The sequence below is a fragment of the Lepidothrix coronata genome, unplaced genomic scaffold (assembly GCF_001604755.1).
Source record: "Lepidothrix coronata isolate B3197 unplaced genomic scaffold, Lepidothrix_coronata-1.0 Scaffold6, whole genome shotgun sequence".
NCBI lineage: Eukaryota > Metazoa > Chordata > Aves > Passeriformes > Pipridae > Lepidothrix > Lepidothrix coronata.
This window is the reverse complement of record NW_016690186.1, coordinates 1,550,764-1,564,670: the sequence shown is the minus strand read 5'-3', so window position 1 is coordinate 1,564,670 and position 13,907 is coordinate 1,550,764. Positions and strand designations below refer to the sequence as shown.

Genomic DNA, 13,907 nt, shown 5'->3' with positions numbered 1-13,907 from the left:
CCTCTTTGATATACCTCTGTACTATCCTCTGCACCAGTTTCTGTTCTCACCTTAAAATTTATAAAGAGTCTTTTACAAATAAAAAGATACTAAAGCTTTTATGGTAGTTTTGAGAAGATACTTCATCACCACAATGACTGGCAGCAGTGAAGAGCAGCTAAAAAACCTGCTTTTTCATAGGGTAGGTGAGCAATAATCTATTAGCAACAAATTGTGATACTGCTACAGCAAATGGAGGGAAAACATTCAGAACTGTCACACAGCTAATTCAAATTGAAGGGTATTAAACAGGATTTGCCCACAACTAGCTTGCACATTTTTTACACTGCATTCTTGAAAATATTCTTTCAAGATATGCAACTACAAGGCTAAATTGATGAAACTCTTCCCAATATCACTAAAAGAAAGAAATATAAGTTGCTTGGGGTGTGAAAGATGATTGCAAAACACGCTGCCATGAGATTTTCAAATTTCAATGGTGTTTTAGTGTTAAATTCAGAGTTGAAAATAAATACATTCCTTCTCAATAAATGCCTAAACAGAGCTTCACCATTGCAATTTGGGTACTTGATCTTCAAAAGTGGTAAGTATTCAACAGAACTAAAGGTGATATACAAAAAAAAAGGCAGGTATACAAACCACACGTCAGTATTTGTATACAGACTTCTACATACTTTCTTCTCAAGCCCAAACTCACAACTGATATATTCAGGATGTATATTTTATAGTTTGCATTTTTACAGCAAACCAGAAATGCCAGCTTTAAAGTGGCTGAATCAAAAAATAACATTCTGCTTACTTCTCAATCATGAATATACCATCATGATTTCTTTTCTCTTTTTACTATACAGATTTACTTCAGTATTATAAAGAAGCCTTTTCTAGTCATGAAACTGTTGCTGATAATTTCTTTTCTATTTATGAAATGATAAATTCTCCCTCCCAGACCTTCATTCTCATCTTACAGAAATCTGATTGGCAAGTATATCCATGCTGGAAACTATCTATCCCTGTTATCCCAGGTGTCTGATGCAGAATGTTTCCTTTTTTCATGATCATGATAATATGAGCACAGACTGCATACTCTTGCTATGTGATAAGTAATATAGGTGATCTATTTTTCCATAGAGGGTTTACAAGGGCATGATTACTTTCTACAAAAATACTTAAAAACATGCTTTTAAACTGTTAAGATTATATATGTTGAAAAAAGATATATTTTCAGAAAAAGGCGGGTTTGATTCTCAAATGTCTGTTTGAAATTTGCCACTAATTTGATGTGACTACAACTAAACTGTGAGGTTCATTTCATGGTTTTCTGTAGCAGGCCCACAAGTCTGAGAGAGGCAATCTCATGATTTCATGAGATAAATGATGAATCCTGAATTGTTCTTTGTTTTCATGATATCACATCTGTGGATTGTTAGGTCCACAAATGTTCAGAGGACTTAAAATATTGCAAGTGCCCTAATGTTGCATTTGTTTTGCTGCCCTGTTGATACAGAAGGCAAAATTTCCTTTTCAACAGTAGTCTGTCCTTTTTCCGACATCACACAAAGCCGATGAAGTCAGCAGGAATGGGATGTGCCACCCAGCTCCAGGCTGCAGGCCATGGGCCAGCCATCAGCCTTCTGTGGCTAAGGCTATGTTTATTGCATCCCGTTTTACAGGGGTCAGTGCTTTACTGGGAACAACTTTTACTTCTAGTAGGAAGAACAGGAGCTCAGGGAGTGAGAGATGTGATATTTTTCAGTGGAAATGGTTCTCCTTTTTTATCAAGTATGTTGATACTAGCAAACAAAGCTAGCAAGCTTGTTCCAAAATGAAGCTTACAGGCTGAAAGAAGAGGAAGAACATTTACAATATGGAATTGATCCATTTTAAGCATTCTATCTGGCAAATGTGTTAGGAAAAAAAAAAGAAATCAGAGTCTGCAACAGATAATCTGGCATGAATCAGAAACAATATTTTGTAGGTGGGCCCAGCACAAAGCAAGGTCCATTAGGCTCAAAGGACACTGCAATAGAACAATGGAAGCAGACAGGAAGTCTGCACTAATAAATATGCCCATTGGGCCAGTGCCACTGCCTAGCATGGCATAGATACGTACAGAAGGATTATACACTAAATGGTGCAAACACAGTCCAGTCCATCTGTCATAAACATTAAGTCCAAAGGCCACAGGTGCAGATGGCACTAAAAAGTAAAAATTACACCCAGACAGAGACCACTTCATATAATATGGAGAAGAAAAAAACAATCCAGCAAAACAAAACAAAACAAAACAAAAAAATCCAATGATTTTTTTTCCAATCAATAAATGTTCTCAGAATGTCCTTGGCAACCTCTGCTTCCTCCTTTCCCTCTGTCATTGTACATACATTTTATTTCACAGAAATACTTTGAGCATTCAGGTTCATTTTTTTATTCAGTTAAATAGATCTACCAGTAATTTTGGCAAAAAGGGAAATAGTTTAAAGCAAGATTCAGTTCTTCATTCTAGTGTGTTGAGAATAGAATGTGTTTTCCCTTTGGAGAAGGAATGTTAGGCTTCAGGTATATCCTGTTTGAGGAATGTTCCCACACTAAAAAACATAACAAAAAGCAGAACAGTGTGCTTCCCTCTCTCATACTCCAGAAAAACCAAAAGGAAAGTTACATATTGTGAAGTTCTGAAAAGCATACTGAAGTATTTTTAATACATTCACTACTCTGTAGATTATGTGCATAATAGTGGCTACACACCACAGAACACACCTTATAGTAGAGTTTAACTTTTCATCGTTTTTTCTTTCACAATTACCACAGGCTAGTAATCAAATATCTAGGGCTAAATGGGAAGAGAACAACAAAAAAGGGTTCTAACAACAGTCTATCCAAGCGAAATAAGCACTAAACACCGGCACTTCAGGAATTTGTCTCTAGCTATCAAATCAACTGTATCTCAAACCTATGGAAGTCATAATTTCAAGTTTGTTCTTTTCAGCCATTCTTTGATGCAGTTTTAAAACTTGTATTGGCCTTATTAGCCACCAGTGTGCTTGTAACAAATGTGGTTAGAGCCTTTCCCAAATCTTCATTCGTGAAGCCCAGCCATGATGATGTAAAACTTGTACAAGCACTTCTCAAATTGTTAGATGATTAAAGGAAGGATGCCAATTCTTCAGCAGCACGTACAAAAGAGTTCTAAAACCACAACCAAATGCTTGTATCTTTGATGGGCTGTTGGTTAGTGTTTAACAAAGAAACAATACCCATCCAAGAATATTATCATATTCCAACTGTTTAATGCCATTGAAATTCTTGGCAATTCATTTGTTTCAAAAACACAAGTACTTTTGTTGATACTAAAATCTCCTGAACTTTTCCTTGCCACAAGAATAAGTGTTATCTTCCCATCCTAGTCAGCATTGTCCATTGTGCCTCGTTCACTTTGCTCATGAAATCTGATCTCCAGAATCAATGAAAACAAACCCTGATGCCTTTGCAATAGCACTAGCTATAAAGTTGTACAAGCACGTGAATAGGCTGTGCTGCATTTTCTCTTTCTTCTGGACAGAGTTTTTGTAAGTGGGCAGCAGACGCTATGATCACAGAAATGATTACGCACGCTGTTTCTTTGTTGTACTTGCAGCCAAGTACTGTAAAGATCTAATAATATAGAAATGAGTCAACTGATTGTTATTTCCAAAATATCAAATAATCATTCAAAAAAAATCCTGAGTTGTACAGTTTTTAAGAGGTACATACTCACTAAACAAGGGTTTGGCTATGATATCTGCAAGAGATAACAATGGACAGTATCAAGGTCATTTTCCTAAAGTCTCAAATTAAAACAGTTCAGAAAAGGTTTTTTTGGTTTGGTTTGGTTTTTTGTTTTTGTTTATTTGTTTGTTTGTTTTTTAAGATCAAAAAGTGTAAACAGTGATTTTTAAAATCTGTTTCTTTACCGAATACCAGATGATTATACTATTTCAGTTCTGGGTTTTGCCTTCCAGCTGTGGTGGGGTCCAGAGACTCATAACCAGAGCACATTCCCATTTGATTAACAGCTGACTGTCTGAAGTTGTCTGGGTTAGTCATGAATTAGAACTAGAGACTTTTACAGCATCCAGTTTCTAAGTGTTTATTCCCACACTAATGCTGCATTGACAGCTTTGACTACAGCTGCTCCTACCTGCTCTGCTTCCCCCTGTCCTCAGTGACCAGCAATGACAAGAAGAAAGTTCCTCTCTCATTGACAAGGTCTACTGGTGCAACTGTGAGCAGATGAGACCTTGCTCTGCCATATATCAAGCCAGCCAAGTCTCGTACAGCCACCAAGGAAATAAATAAATGTGACACCATACCCAGCCTTCCAACAAGGCTTACTTATCATGGTCACTGTGGTGATACACAGAGTATTAAATTACTCATTTCCTATTAGCTCAGAAATTAGGCAGAGTTTGCTCCTATTTCCATTCACGCACTGTAACTCCCAAGTAGCCCTGACAGATGTGTTCCTGTGCCAAGATGTATGGAATGAACCTAAAGATGTTTCAACCACCCGTCACTAGCCATTATTGCCCATGCCCTTATTTCCTGATCTCCTTTTGTGCTACTGTGCACCAATGGCAACACCAAGAGCATTCTCTTGGTGTTAGGGCTCAGGAAAGCAATGAGGCTTCTGCCTGGGCCTCACCTGGAGTTAAACTAACTGAACAGGACATACTGCAACCATCCATGTAAACATGAACAAAAAATAAGAAACTACTGAGAGATAACAAGGTGAGGAGCTAATAAACTGTATAGATAGGGCAGTGAAGAATGGCTGGATTTCACAGGCAGTAGTGAATTTATGTGATCATTGGCCAGACTCCACAGAGGGGTGAAGGGGACCACTGAGGACCTTCTGGTGAGTGCAGTCATGCAAGGCCAACAGTGACCAGGGAACTGAAGAAGAAATTCCATGCAAGGCTGTGGAATTAGCAATGGTTTGAGAAATACTGAACTGGCAAAGTGATCTAGCAAACCTGGAATCAGTGAGGAGAAAGAAGCAGGCTTTTTCTTGGGAGGAGACTGAAGCAGGAAACAGTTAACCAGAGAGGTGAAAAGGAACATCCAAAAATAGAAGGGGAAAAAAATAATAGAAAAAATTATGAGAATTCATACAAGTCCTGTGAGCAGTGCTGCCTGCTGGGTAGTCCTGCATTTGATCAGCCCAGTGTGAGTCAGGACTACAAAGCAAACTTGTAAACATGCAATGCACATATTAAACTTCCTTCTGCAATAAGGAGGAACCGAGTGGGGCAGAGGTATTTTCCCTGGCCTAACAAGAGAACATCTGGATGGGGCAGACCGAACATTCTGGCACAACTCCAGAACCGATTACTTTGGTATCTTACCAAGCGCTTCCTAATATCTTTCAGATATCCATACAGATATCCATACAGTAAAAGACTGATTACAATATATTCTACATTCCCATGCAGAGTGTTTTCTACCAATGACCCAAGAGATCTCATGGTTCCTTTCCTTTTACTTTTAGCTCCCAGTCCTCACTATCGGTCATGTTGATTTGGTATTAGGGAAAGGTAGACTTACAAATATCTGTTAATCACTCCCTTTGCTGTACTATTTTCACTTTCAAGCAAAATGCATCAGATTTCTTATGCATTTGGCATGACACAGTTCTTTCTTCTTAAGCAAAAATATTCTCATCAAATATCAGGGGAAAATAACAAAAACAGGACATAAGCAGAATCAAATCAAACCAAGGTACCATTCAGAATCCATAGGCCATCGCTTCCCTAGCAACAGCATTCACCACCCTGGCCAAACACCTGTGCTCAGTAAATTTCCAACATTCCAGAAGCAACAGCAAGAACTACTCTGCAGGAGGAATCCTTCCAGCAGACCTAGGAGGTTCAGAGACCTGGATAAGCCCATAGATTAAATCTAGAATGCCAACTCTTTACATTTTTTCATTATTACTCATATGAAAACAATACTTTGCCCTTACAAAGTAGTAAAGCACTACATCTACTGCCTAACTTCAAAGAAATCTCTTGCAATATGTAGGGATTCATTAGAGCTCCTTAACCTAAGCTCATCTGATGCATATGGATGGGTGATCTTCCTTAGGAAGCAGGAGGCACTATTCATTTACAAGGAAAATGTTACTTTAGAAGCTGCAACGCTATTATTTTCTCAGGATTGCTCTGCCTAAAAAATATTTTTTTACCTGCAAGCATCTCTTCACCAAATTAATCAAGGCCTGATTTCTCAGAATTTCTTCACAGGGCATATGCTCCTGCCTCCGAGCTCTCTGTTGAACTTGCTCCAGTTGATCAACATCTACTTGTGTGGAGGTAACCAGAACTGGAATTTTCTAGATGTGGCCTAATTAGTACCAAGTAAAAAAAAAATCACAGCTTTCTTTGATCTACTACTAGTGCACTGTGGACACAGCCCAGTGCTTTGTTACCCTTTGTCACTGGCAGCATACACTGTTTAACCCGTGGTCCACCAAGACACACAGGAAGTTATTGAACAGGACCGGTTTCTGGACAGTCCACTAAGGAAATCAGACAAGGCAGAGTATGAACGTCTAGCCACTACCCCTGGAGTCTGATGATCCATCCAGTTTTCTACTCATGTACCAGTCTATCCATCTAGTCCAGAAGTACACTGCATCAATATGAGGATGTTGTGGGAGACTATGATGAAAAACTTGCTTAAGTCAAAGCAGATGACATCCCCTGCTCCCTTTAAACATGTATGAATCCAGTCAACCCAGTCATCTCATTGTAGAATGTTACCACGTTGGTAAAGAATTAAAATCCATGCTACTCCAGATCACTTTTTTGTAAGAGAATTTGGTATAAGCATACCAGGTAAAAACATTCATATTCTCTGTGGTCATCTTTACCACAAACATTAAGCTACCAGAAAATCTTTACTCATATATTTTCTCTGAAGTAGCATAAATCTGCTAGCAAAATGGAATATTTTTGACACATGCAATCACATGATTAACACTTCTATAGAAGCACTGTTAATAAAATTATTACTGAGAAAAATAGATGAAATATTTCTGTGAGTCAGGTTCATGGGTAATGTGTTTCAGTTTTGTGCCATTTAAAGCTGCAGTTAGTATTTTTTTCAGACTTTTATCTATATTTCATCTAATTTTAATTAAATATTTTCTGAAGTTTAACATCTTAATTCCTGGGAAAAATTAATGTCCACATTAACTTGTTGAGATCATAAAATTTATTAATGAGCCCTTAATAATTTTTTATGCAGAAATTTCATAATGTTCTGTAAAATTGATATACATATATAGATATAAAATATGAGGATGTCAATAAAAATACAATGTGTATAAAAATAGATAAAAAGATTTCAGAATAGCACTTTTTTTTTTTTCTGGACCAACATAAAACCCCCAAAGAATGGTCAAATAATGTATTCAAATAGCATTGCTATTCATTTTATTTTTACAGTTTACAGTTGAAACCGAGATGTACCCTTAAAGTAAAAAAGGAAAAAGTAAAACTTTTTACTTGTTCAATATTTTATATTCTGTGAAGTCTATTCTTAATAACCCCTTGCACTATGTTGATTGATGACAAACGTATACTACAGAAGATCTTGATGTGTTACAAAGTGTTCATAGAAGAGTTATTCTGTACAGTAAAGTCAAATGTAAGATTTAATTTTAGAAGAGACTTGTTAAAAACATAAAGATGTTCTGAAGTGACTTTGCTTGTAAACATAGAGATGAATATGCACTACAAAAACTGAATACACATTTATTTCATTCACAGTTGTTAATGTGAATATTTACCTCTTAGAAAAACATAGGTGTAAGAGGAAAAAACTGAGACATTTTCTAGGAAAAAGGAGTGATTTTCAGAGTTTCTAGAAAGCCTTAACACCACATATACCTCAGATTTAATGTTGACATCATTAAGGCTACAGTTCCTCAGATTTAGCCATATTGGTTGTATTTTTTTCTGTTCCCAGGATATGTAAGACACTCAAGACTTGTATCAGCACCCTATTGATGTCAGTGGGAGGCAAAGACTATCAAGAAGAAATTGGAGTCTAAAGTTTACTCTTGACATATGAAAAAGTAAGAAAACGAAAAAGAGCCTAGTGTTGACTTGAGCTACGCAGTGAAAAGGACAGGTAGCAAACTCCCAACAGAACTCCAAAAAAAAGTGAAAAACACCCAAACCCATTTATATTGTCCAATCTAATACAGTCAGGGAAAATCACCATTTCTGATCCCTAAAGCACATGAGAAGTAAAATTGCCTCTGTAGATATGTTTCAGTAAAATGATAGAACCACCAAAACCGAAACTGTTATATTGATGTTTTCTTGTGATGTATGTCCAAAATTTCCAGAATTATACGAATTCCTTAGACCCCTTAATTCCCAAAATGGGTGAAGAAATCTGTATTTTTTGTATCTATTGAATGTTTGAAATTACAACTTATTTGTCTACATTTATCATTCTAATTTATTGATTCTAATTTATTTAAGTTTATTTTGCAATCTATAGATTGATAACATAATTATCTACAGATTGATAACTGGCAAGGAGTCTGAATTTGTTTAAGTGCTGATGCAAATGCCACAGTTTCACTGTTTATATGAAGAGATTTTCACTAGTGCTGCTATCTCAGTCACTGATCATTGATCACCACTGACTGAAGCAGTACTATTCCCATCTGGACACAAGCTTACAATTTTTGATCCCTGCTTAAACAGAATACACAGCTTTATAGACAAATGACATACACCTTCATATCAGGTAACATAAAAATATTGGAAATCACCCCTGCAGTTATATACACTAAGAATGAAAAAAAAATTATCCCCGAATTAAACAAACAAAAAACATAACTATATAGTGGCAGGATAATTTAACCAACCCTACTTTGTAGGGAATAATTTTTATAAACCAGCAAAAAAAAAAAAAGTTATCAAAAACATCCAAAGGACAAAATGAGAACATAATGTTACTATACCGGTGTGTATGAATGTAATACCACAGTCAAGGAAATATCAAACATTAATCTACGAGAGATAGGGAACTTCAGTGGTAAAATATGCCCTCTGCTTCTTAGTCATGAACAGCTCTGCTACAATCTTGTGTCTTTGGTGAGGATACAGATAAGAAGAGCAAACTTCTAGCGTAGCTTTATACTTGACTAAACTGCACATTTCCAGCAATATTATTTTGGTCTCTGAATTTTGGAGGTTTGTATTTCACACGTTACTGGGGATGGAAAAGCAAAAGAAAAAAAAAAGCAGACCAGATGTTAGTGGAGTTTAACACGCAAGCAAACTTAATTGAAGCAAGAGAAATACTTAGACTTGTGGACTTCAATATTGACTGGCTAAAACCAGAGCACTGAGTATTATAAAAGCACCTTAACTTCTAACTTTACACTACTTTTCAGGAAAAGGATTTGAGGAGGAGGCCTCCCTCCCAACACCAGCTAATGAAGAAAATCAGTTACAGTAAATGAGTACTTCCACTGTGGCTCAGCTAAACACAACTTCTCACATCCTTTTTAACCAACAAAAAATGAGAACAATATGTAAAAGGGAATTGGAAAATATTGCATGACAAAATAATATGGACAATAGAAGTTTACATGGGGAAAGAAAGCGGATTTTAGTTTTGAATTCAAGCTTATTTTTCAAAACACAATCAAAGCTGGTGGTGAAATCAGTACTGAGTCTTGTTTCTCCAATTTAAAAGAAGAATCGAACTAAACTGAACGGAATTGAGTCCAAGTTTTTGGTAAAAATTTGGACTCATAATGGAAATTGCCATTTAACATGCCATCACTTGTATGCCATATTATTAGATTGAATCTTGTGTTATGAAACAAATGAGATTATTTCTAAGTTTCTTTTGCCCTAGGGAAAAAAAAATGTTGAAACAAGCTTGTAGGGCTCCTCATCTCACCACTGATTCAAACATCAGGACTTCATTGGCTTCACCAAATTCAGGGCTTTATGCTACATGTATAAGGGGAGCTATTTGCATGAAAATCTGGCTGTACTGCACTGGAAGACGTATGTGTGGTATCACAGAGAAGCAAAAATGCACGATGGGTAAGATATGTAACAGCAGTTTATAACATCTCTGTCTCCTTCCCTCCTGAATTTATACTGCTGATAGCTGCTACAGTTCTTGGGGAATCCCTCCCCTGCAGGAATCCTCCCTTTAAAACCCTTGGAGCTTCCTTCACACTTACCCATCTGACTCTAGTGACTCCACAGAACAAGTGCCTGGGAGAAAGGGTTGCAGAGTCTCTGTCTAGTTCTTGTCACTTTTAAGAGCATGATAAAGGAAATGGAAAGGAAGTATGATTTTCAGAGGTGATGGATTCTCTCCAATCCCTCTATAATCAATTTAAAGAAGTACATGAAAGGACTTCCAATCATATTTACTATCTGTATAACTCTATTCTCTCTAAAGGTATGGGAAACTTCTCCCTAAACTCATAGACAGCAGATGTAAGTTAGTACTAGAATCAAAATAGAACATGATCCCTTTTATCTGGTGATAATTTTTTTCAGTTCCTTAATATTCGACAATCACAATTTAATAGCAAGCTACTTTTCAAAGTACTTAGTTAAAATGCAAAGAAACAGAATGGGGACAGGTTCTTTCTAGATCCATAGAAAGTAGCTTGAACAGAAGCTTTTCAGAGAGCTTTTGCAGCTAATATATGTTGGAGGATCTTTTCATGTGCAGACTATACAGGGTGATTCTTTTCCTTGCTTTAAATCACAAAAGGAAACCACGAGCAAACAATGGCTTTAAAAAGTGAAACAAAAGATAATTCAACTTTATATACAGAGTTTGTTTGCCTCCCTACCCTGCATATATGTGTATAACACAAAGAAAATACTTTTAAAACAACACATACTGATAATTATCCAAAGTTGTTAGTAAAAATGACAAAAAATTGGTTGTTACTTTAAGTATCTGAAAACCTGTTTCCTAAAAATTATCCTTTCTTCTATGATTTTTTTTGTTACATAGCCATCAGGTAGATGTATTTACCACTGAAATATATGTAATAAGTATTACATATGGGTTTCAATAATGATTCCACAAAATAAGGTTTCCAATATCTCTGCAAGCCATAACATGCAATGAAATGTATGTTGTTGCTTCAATTGCTCTGTTTAAGCAGTGTAACATTATCATATTATCACAAGTATGTTTAATCTATCTTTCAAGAAGACAGGAATATTGGCTGTAAGACACCGTGAGCCTTTACCCCATTTTAAAGGAAAAGTTAAAGATCAAAAGTACAGAGCATAAATACACAAAGCTTTGGCACTCTGCTTCCATTTCAGCACTCTGCACTGACCTCTACTGGTTTCTCTATAGTAGCTTTCATAAATATTAAACAACCCATTTTTATTAAACTTTTGCACTCTTTTCTTCAAATTCAGAGATAAAGTAAACTGTATACAACCCTGCTAACTTCTGCCTGACTGGAGGCCAAAAAACAGGCAAGCTTCCAGCTATTGGTGGCAGTTTATCTGTGGTGGACTAGACACTATGAAAAATAATCTGTTAAAAAAACCACCTAACAATATATATACAGCTGTAGAAAGATATTAAAATCAGAAAACTCTAAACACATTTCTTATTATGACTAAAGTGTCTCATTTTTTTATTCAACTGCTGTCTTATGTTTCATGTCACATTAGATGTGCGCTTTATAAAATCTTGTTATGTATTGTACAACACCAAGCATCTGAGCAGAAGTATTAGTGCAACACAAATACCAAAGCTGTGAATGTAATTTTACCATATTCAATCATCCCCATTTGACAGACTTCTGCTTCACAGAACACACTTCTCTCTAGAAGGTTCTTCAGAAATATTTGCTTTAATTAGGATAGAGTTTGCAGCTTTTTACCCCACACCAGTGAATCAAATACAGTAGCAAGTTTGACATTATGAAAGTATCACTGTAAATGTTTTGTCAAACCAAAGTCATTACCCTGTCTTGCTGAGATCAGTGATGCACTCATCACTTATTTTATACCACTAAATGCAGTTCAAACTATCCATTTTCTAGCTGATCACAATAAAAACCAGTTCTTTATGTGCCTTACAGTAAAAAGCAACTCTAGTTAGTCAGAAGTAAATGAGCAAACTTTTCCATCCTCCTTTACCAAAGAACACTTTCGTTGTCAGCAACACCCAAAACTTTCCAATTTTAAAAGCATATTTTTAGATTTCTTTGTTATGCAAGTCTTTAAGTATGAATAACAGTTTTACATATCATGAGAATTTCATTTCCTCTCACTGCACTACTCCAAACAAATTTTTTAATTTTTTTTAAAGTCATCTGTACCGGTTGGAAAAAAACAATGATTGTTGACCACAAAAACAATGAATCCGTTGGTATAGATAGTAAAGGAGATCACATATTGTTAATTCAAATTCAGAATAGTAAGATGTCTATTATTCATTAAGCTATTTTGTGTAATAATGCATTTTTCTTTCATTTTTCACGAAAACCTCTTTAGATCCTGAACATAAAAAAATTACACAGATATTCAGCATGAATCTATAATATTTTATACTTTATAAATAAATATCTGAATCTGACATTTTATTTTATTTTATTTTTAAATCATCTTTTCTGACTTGTGGAACACTCATATATCTCTCCTTTCTTTTACCACAGCTGAACCTCGCATCGCTCCGTCCTAAGTCTGTCCGTGCATACCAGGGAAGCCCTGGCGAGCCCCTGTCGCTCAGGGCTCCCCCCAGGCAGCCGCGGCAGAGAGGTGCCGGTCCCCCCGCGCCCGCCCCGCGCCTCCCCGGCGCTGGCCAGCAGAGGGAGGAGAGGGGGTGCCCGAACTACTCCGCATCCCCCAGGGCACCGCAGCCCCCTCTGCTCTACCTCCAAGCACAACGACAAGCGGCAGCCTCAGCTTCAATGTCTGTGATGAAAACCCACACCTGCTCCTACCCAGAAAGCGCTATGATACTGCTTTTTGTCTTTTTTTACTTCTTACCTTCACCCAGTGATTGAGGATGGGTGTCCACAAGGTTGCTGTCGCCTGGTCTTGCCACTGCTCCGACTCTCACACTGCTGCTTCTAGGACTTGGATGAACAACTGGATCTGATCTGCTTATTTTGTTCTGTGTTAGAAAGAAAACATTTTGATGTTCTGTCGCTAGAACTGGGCCTTTGCTCAATGAGCAAATACATATATGTCTGAGATCTGCAAATCAGCATCTTTTTCCGTAAGTGGGAAATAGAAAATCTTGCTAAGACTTCCTATAACTTACAAAGTAGTGAAAGACACTTTCACTGAACAAGGTGTTGATTGGATCATCATGAAACCATCTTCTTTCCAAGACACATTTTAAAGCAGTGCTTTCAGTCAGCTCTGTGCAAAATATTCCACAACAACCCCAATAACTTTTTTCCTTACCTCTGGTATCCCAGTGAGGTCACATTCTGTTAAAAACATCCTGTCAAGCTTGGTACAAAAGGGCTCCAAAGAATCAGAATGCAGAAGCTATGCAACTTGCTGACTAACTTTGCTCAGTGTTATTTACCAACCACACAAAGAAAATGCTGTCTATTCAAAACACAGTTCAAAACTCTCTTCACAGAAAGTGAGTGAACAAACAGTCCCATGTCCGATGCTGTAGTCACATCTCCCATGAGGCCCGGTGATAGCTCTGGGGCATGGGACGGAGTGACACCACCAGCAGTCACTACAAGGCACTTTTGTAAACAAGTTGTGTGTGTACAGAGGAGGAGGAGGAGGACGAGGCGGCGGGTGTTACTTTTTCTCTGTCTTAACATTATGCTTTATTAGCTTTATCATGTTGAAGCAGAACTTCAGTCT

At 36.9% G+C, this 13,907-nt stretch overlaps 1 protein-coding gene across 3 annotated transcripts in view; it reads right to left on the bottom strand.

Annotated features, from left to right (window-relative positions):
- ST18 (ST18, C2H2C-type zinc finger) overlaps window positions 1-13,907 on the bottom strand; it is a 185,056-nt gene that overhangs the window by 156,180 nt on the left and 14,969 nt on the right. The window contains exons 1-2 of one of the 3 annotated variants that reach the window (XM_017832557.1): window positions 13,485-13,732; window positions 13,062-13,188 (exon numbers count right to left, since the gene is read on the bottom strand). In XM_017832557.1, the coding sequence (XP_017688046.1) occupies window positions 13,062-13,188; window positions 13,485-13,523 (166 nt within the window). In that variant the 5' untranslated portion in view covers window positions 13,524-13,732. Of the gene's footprint in view, window positions 1-13,061; window positions 13,189-13,338; window positions 13,388-13,484; window positions 13,733-13,907 lie in introns of those variants that run through there. The other 2 variants (XM_017832594.1, XM_017832549.1) reach the window with 2 other exon arrangements.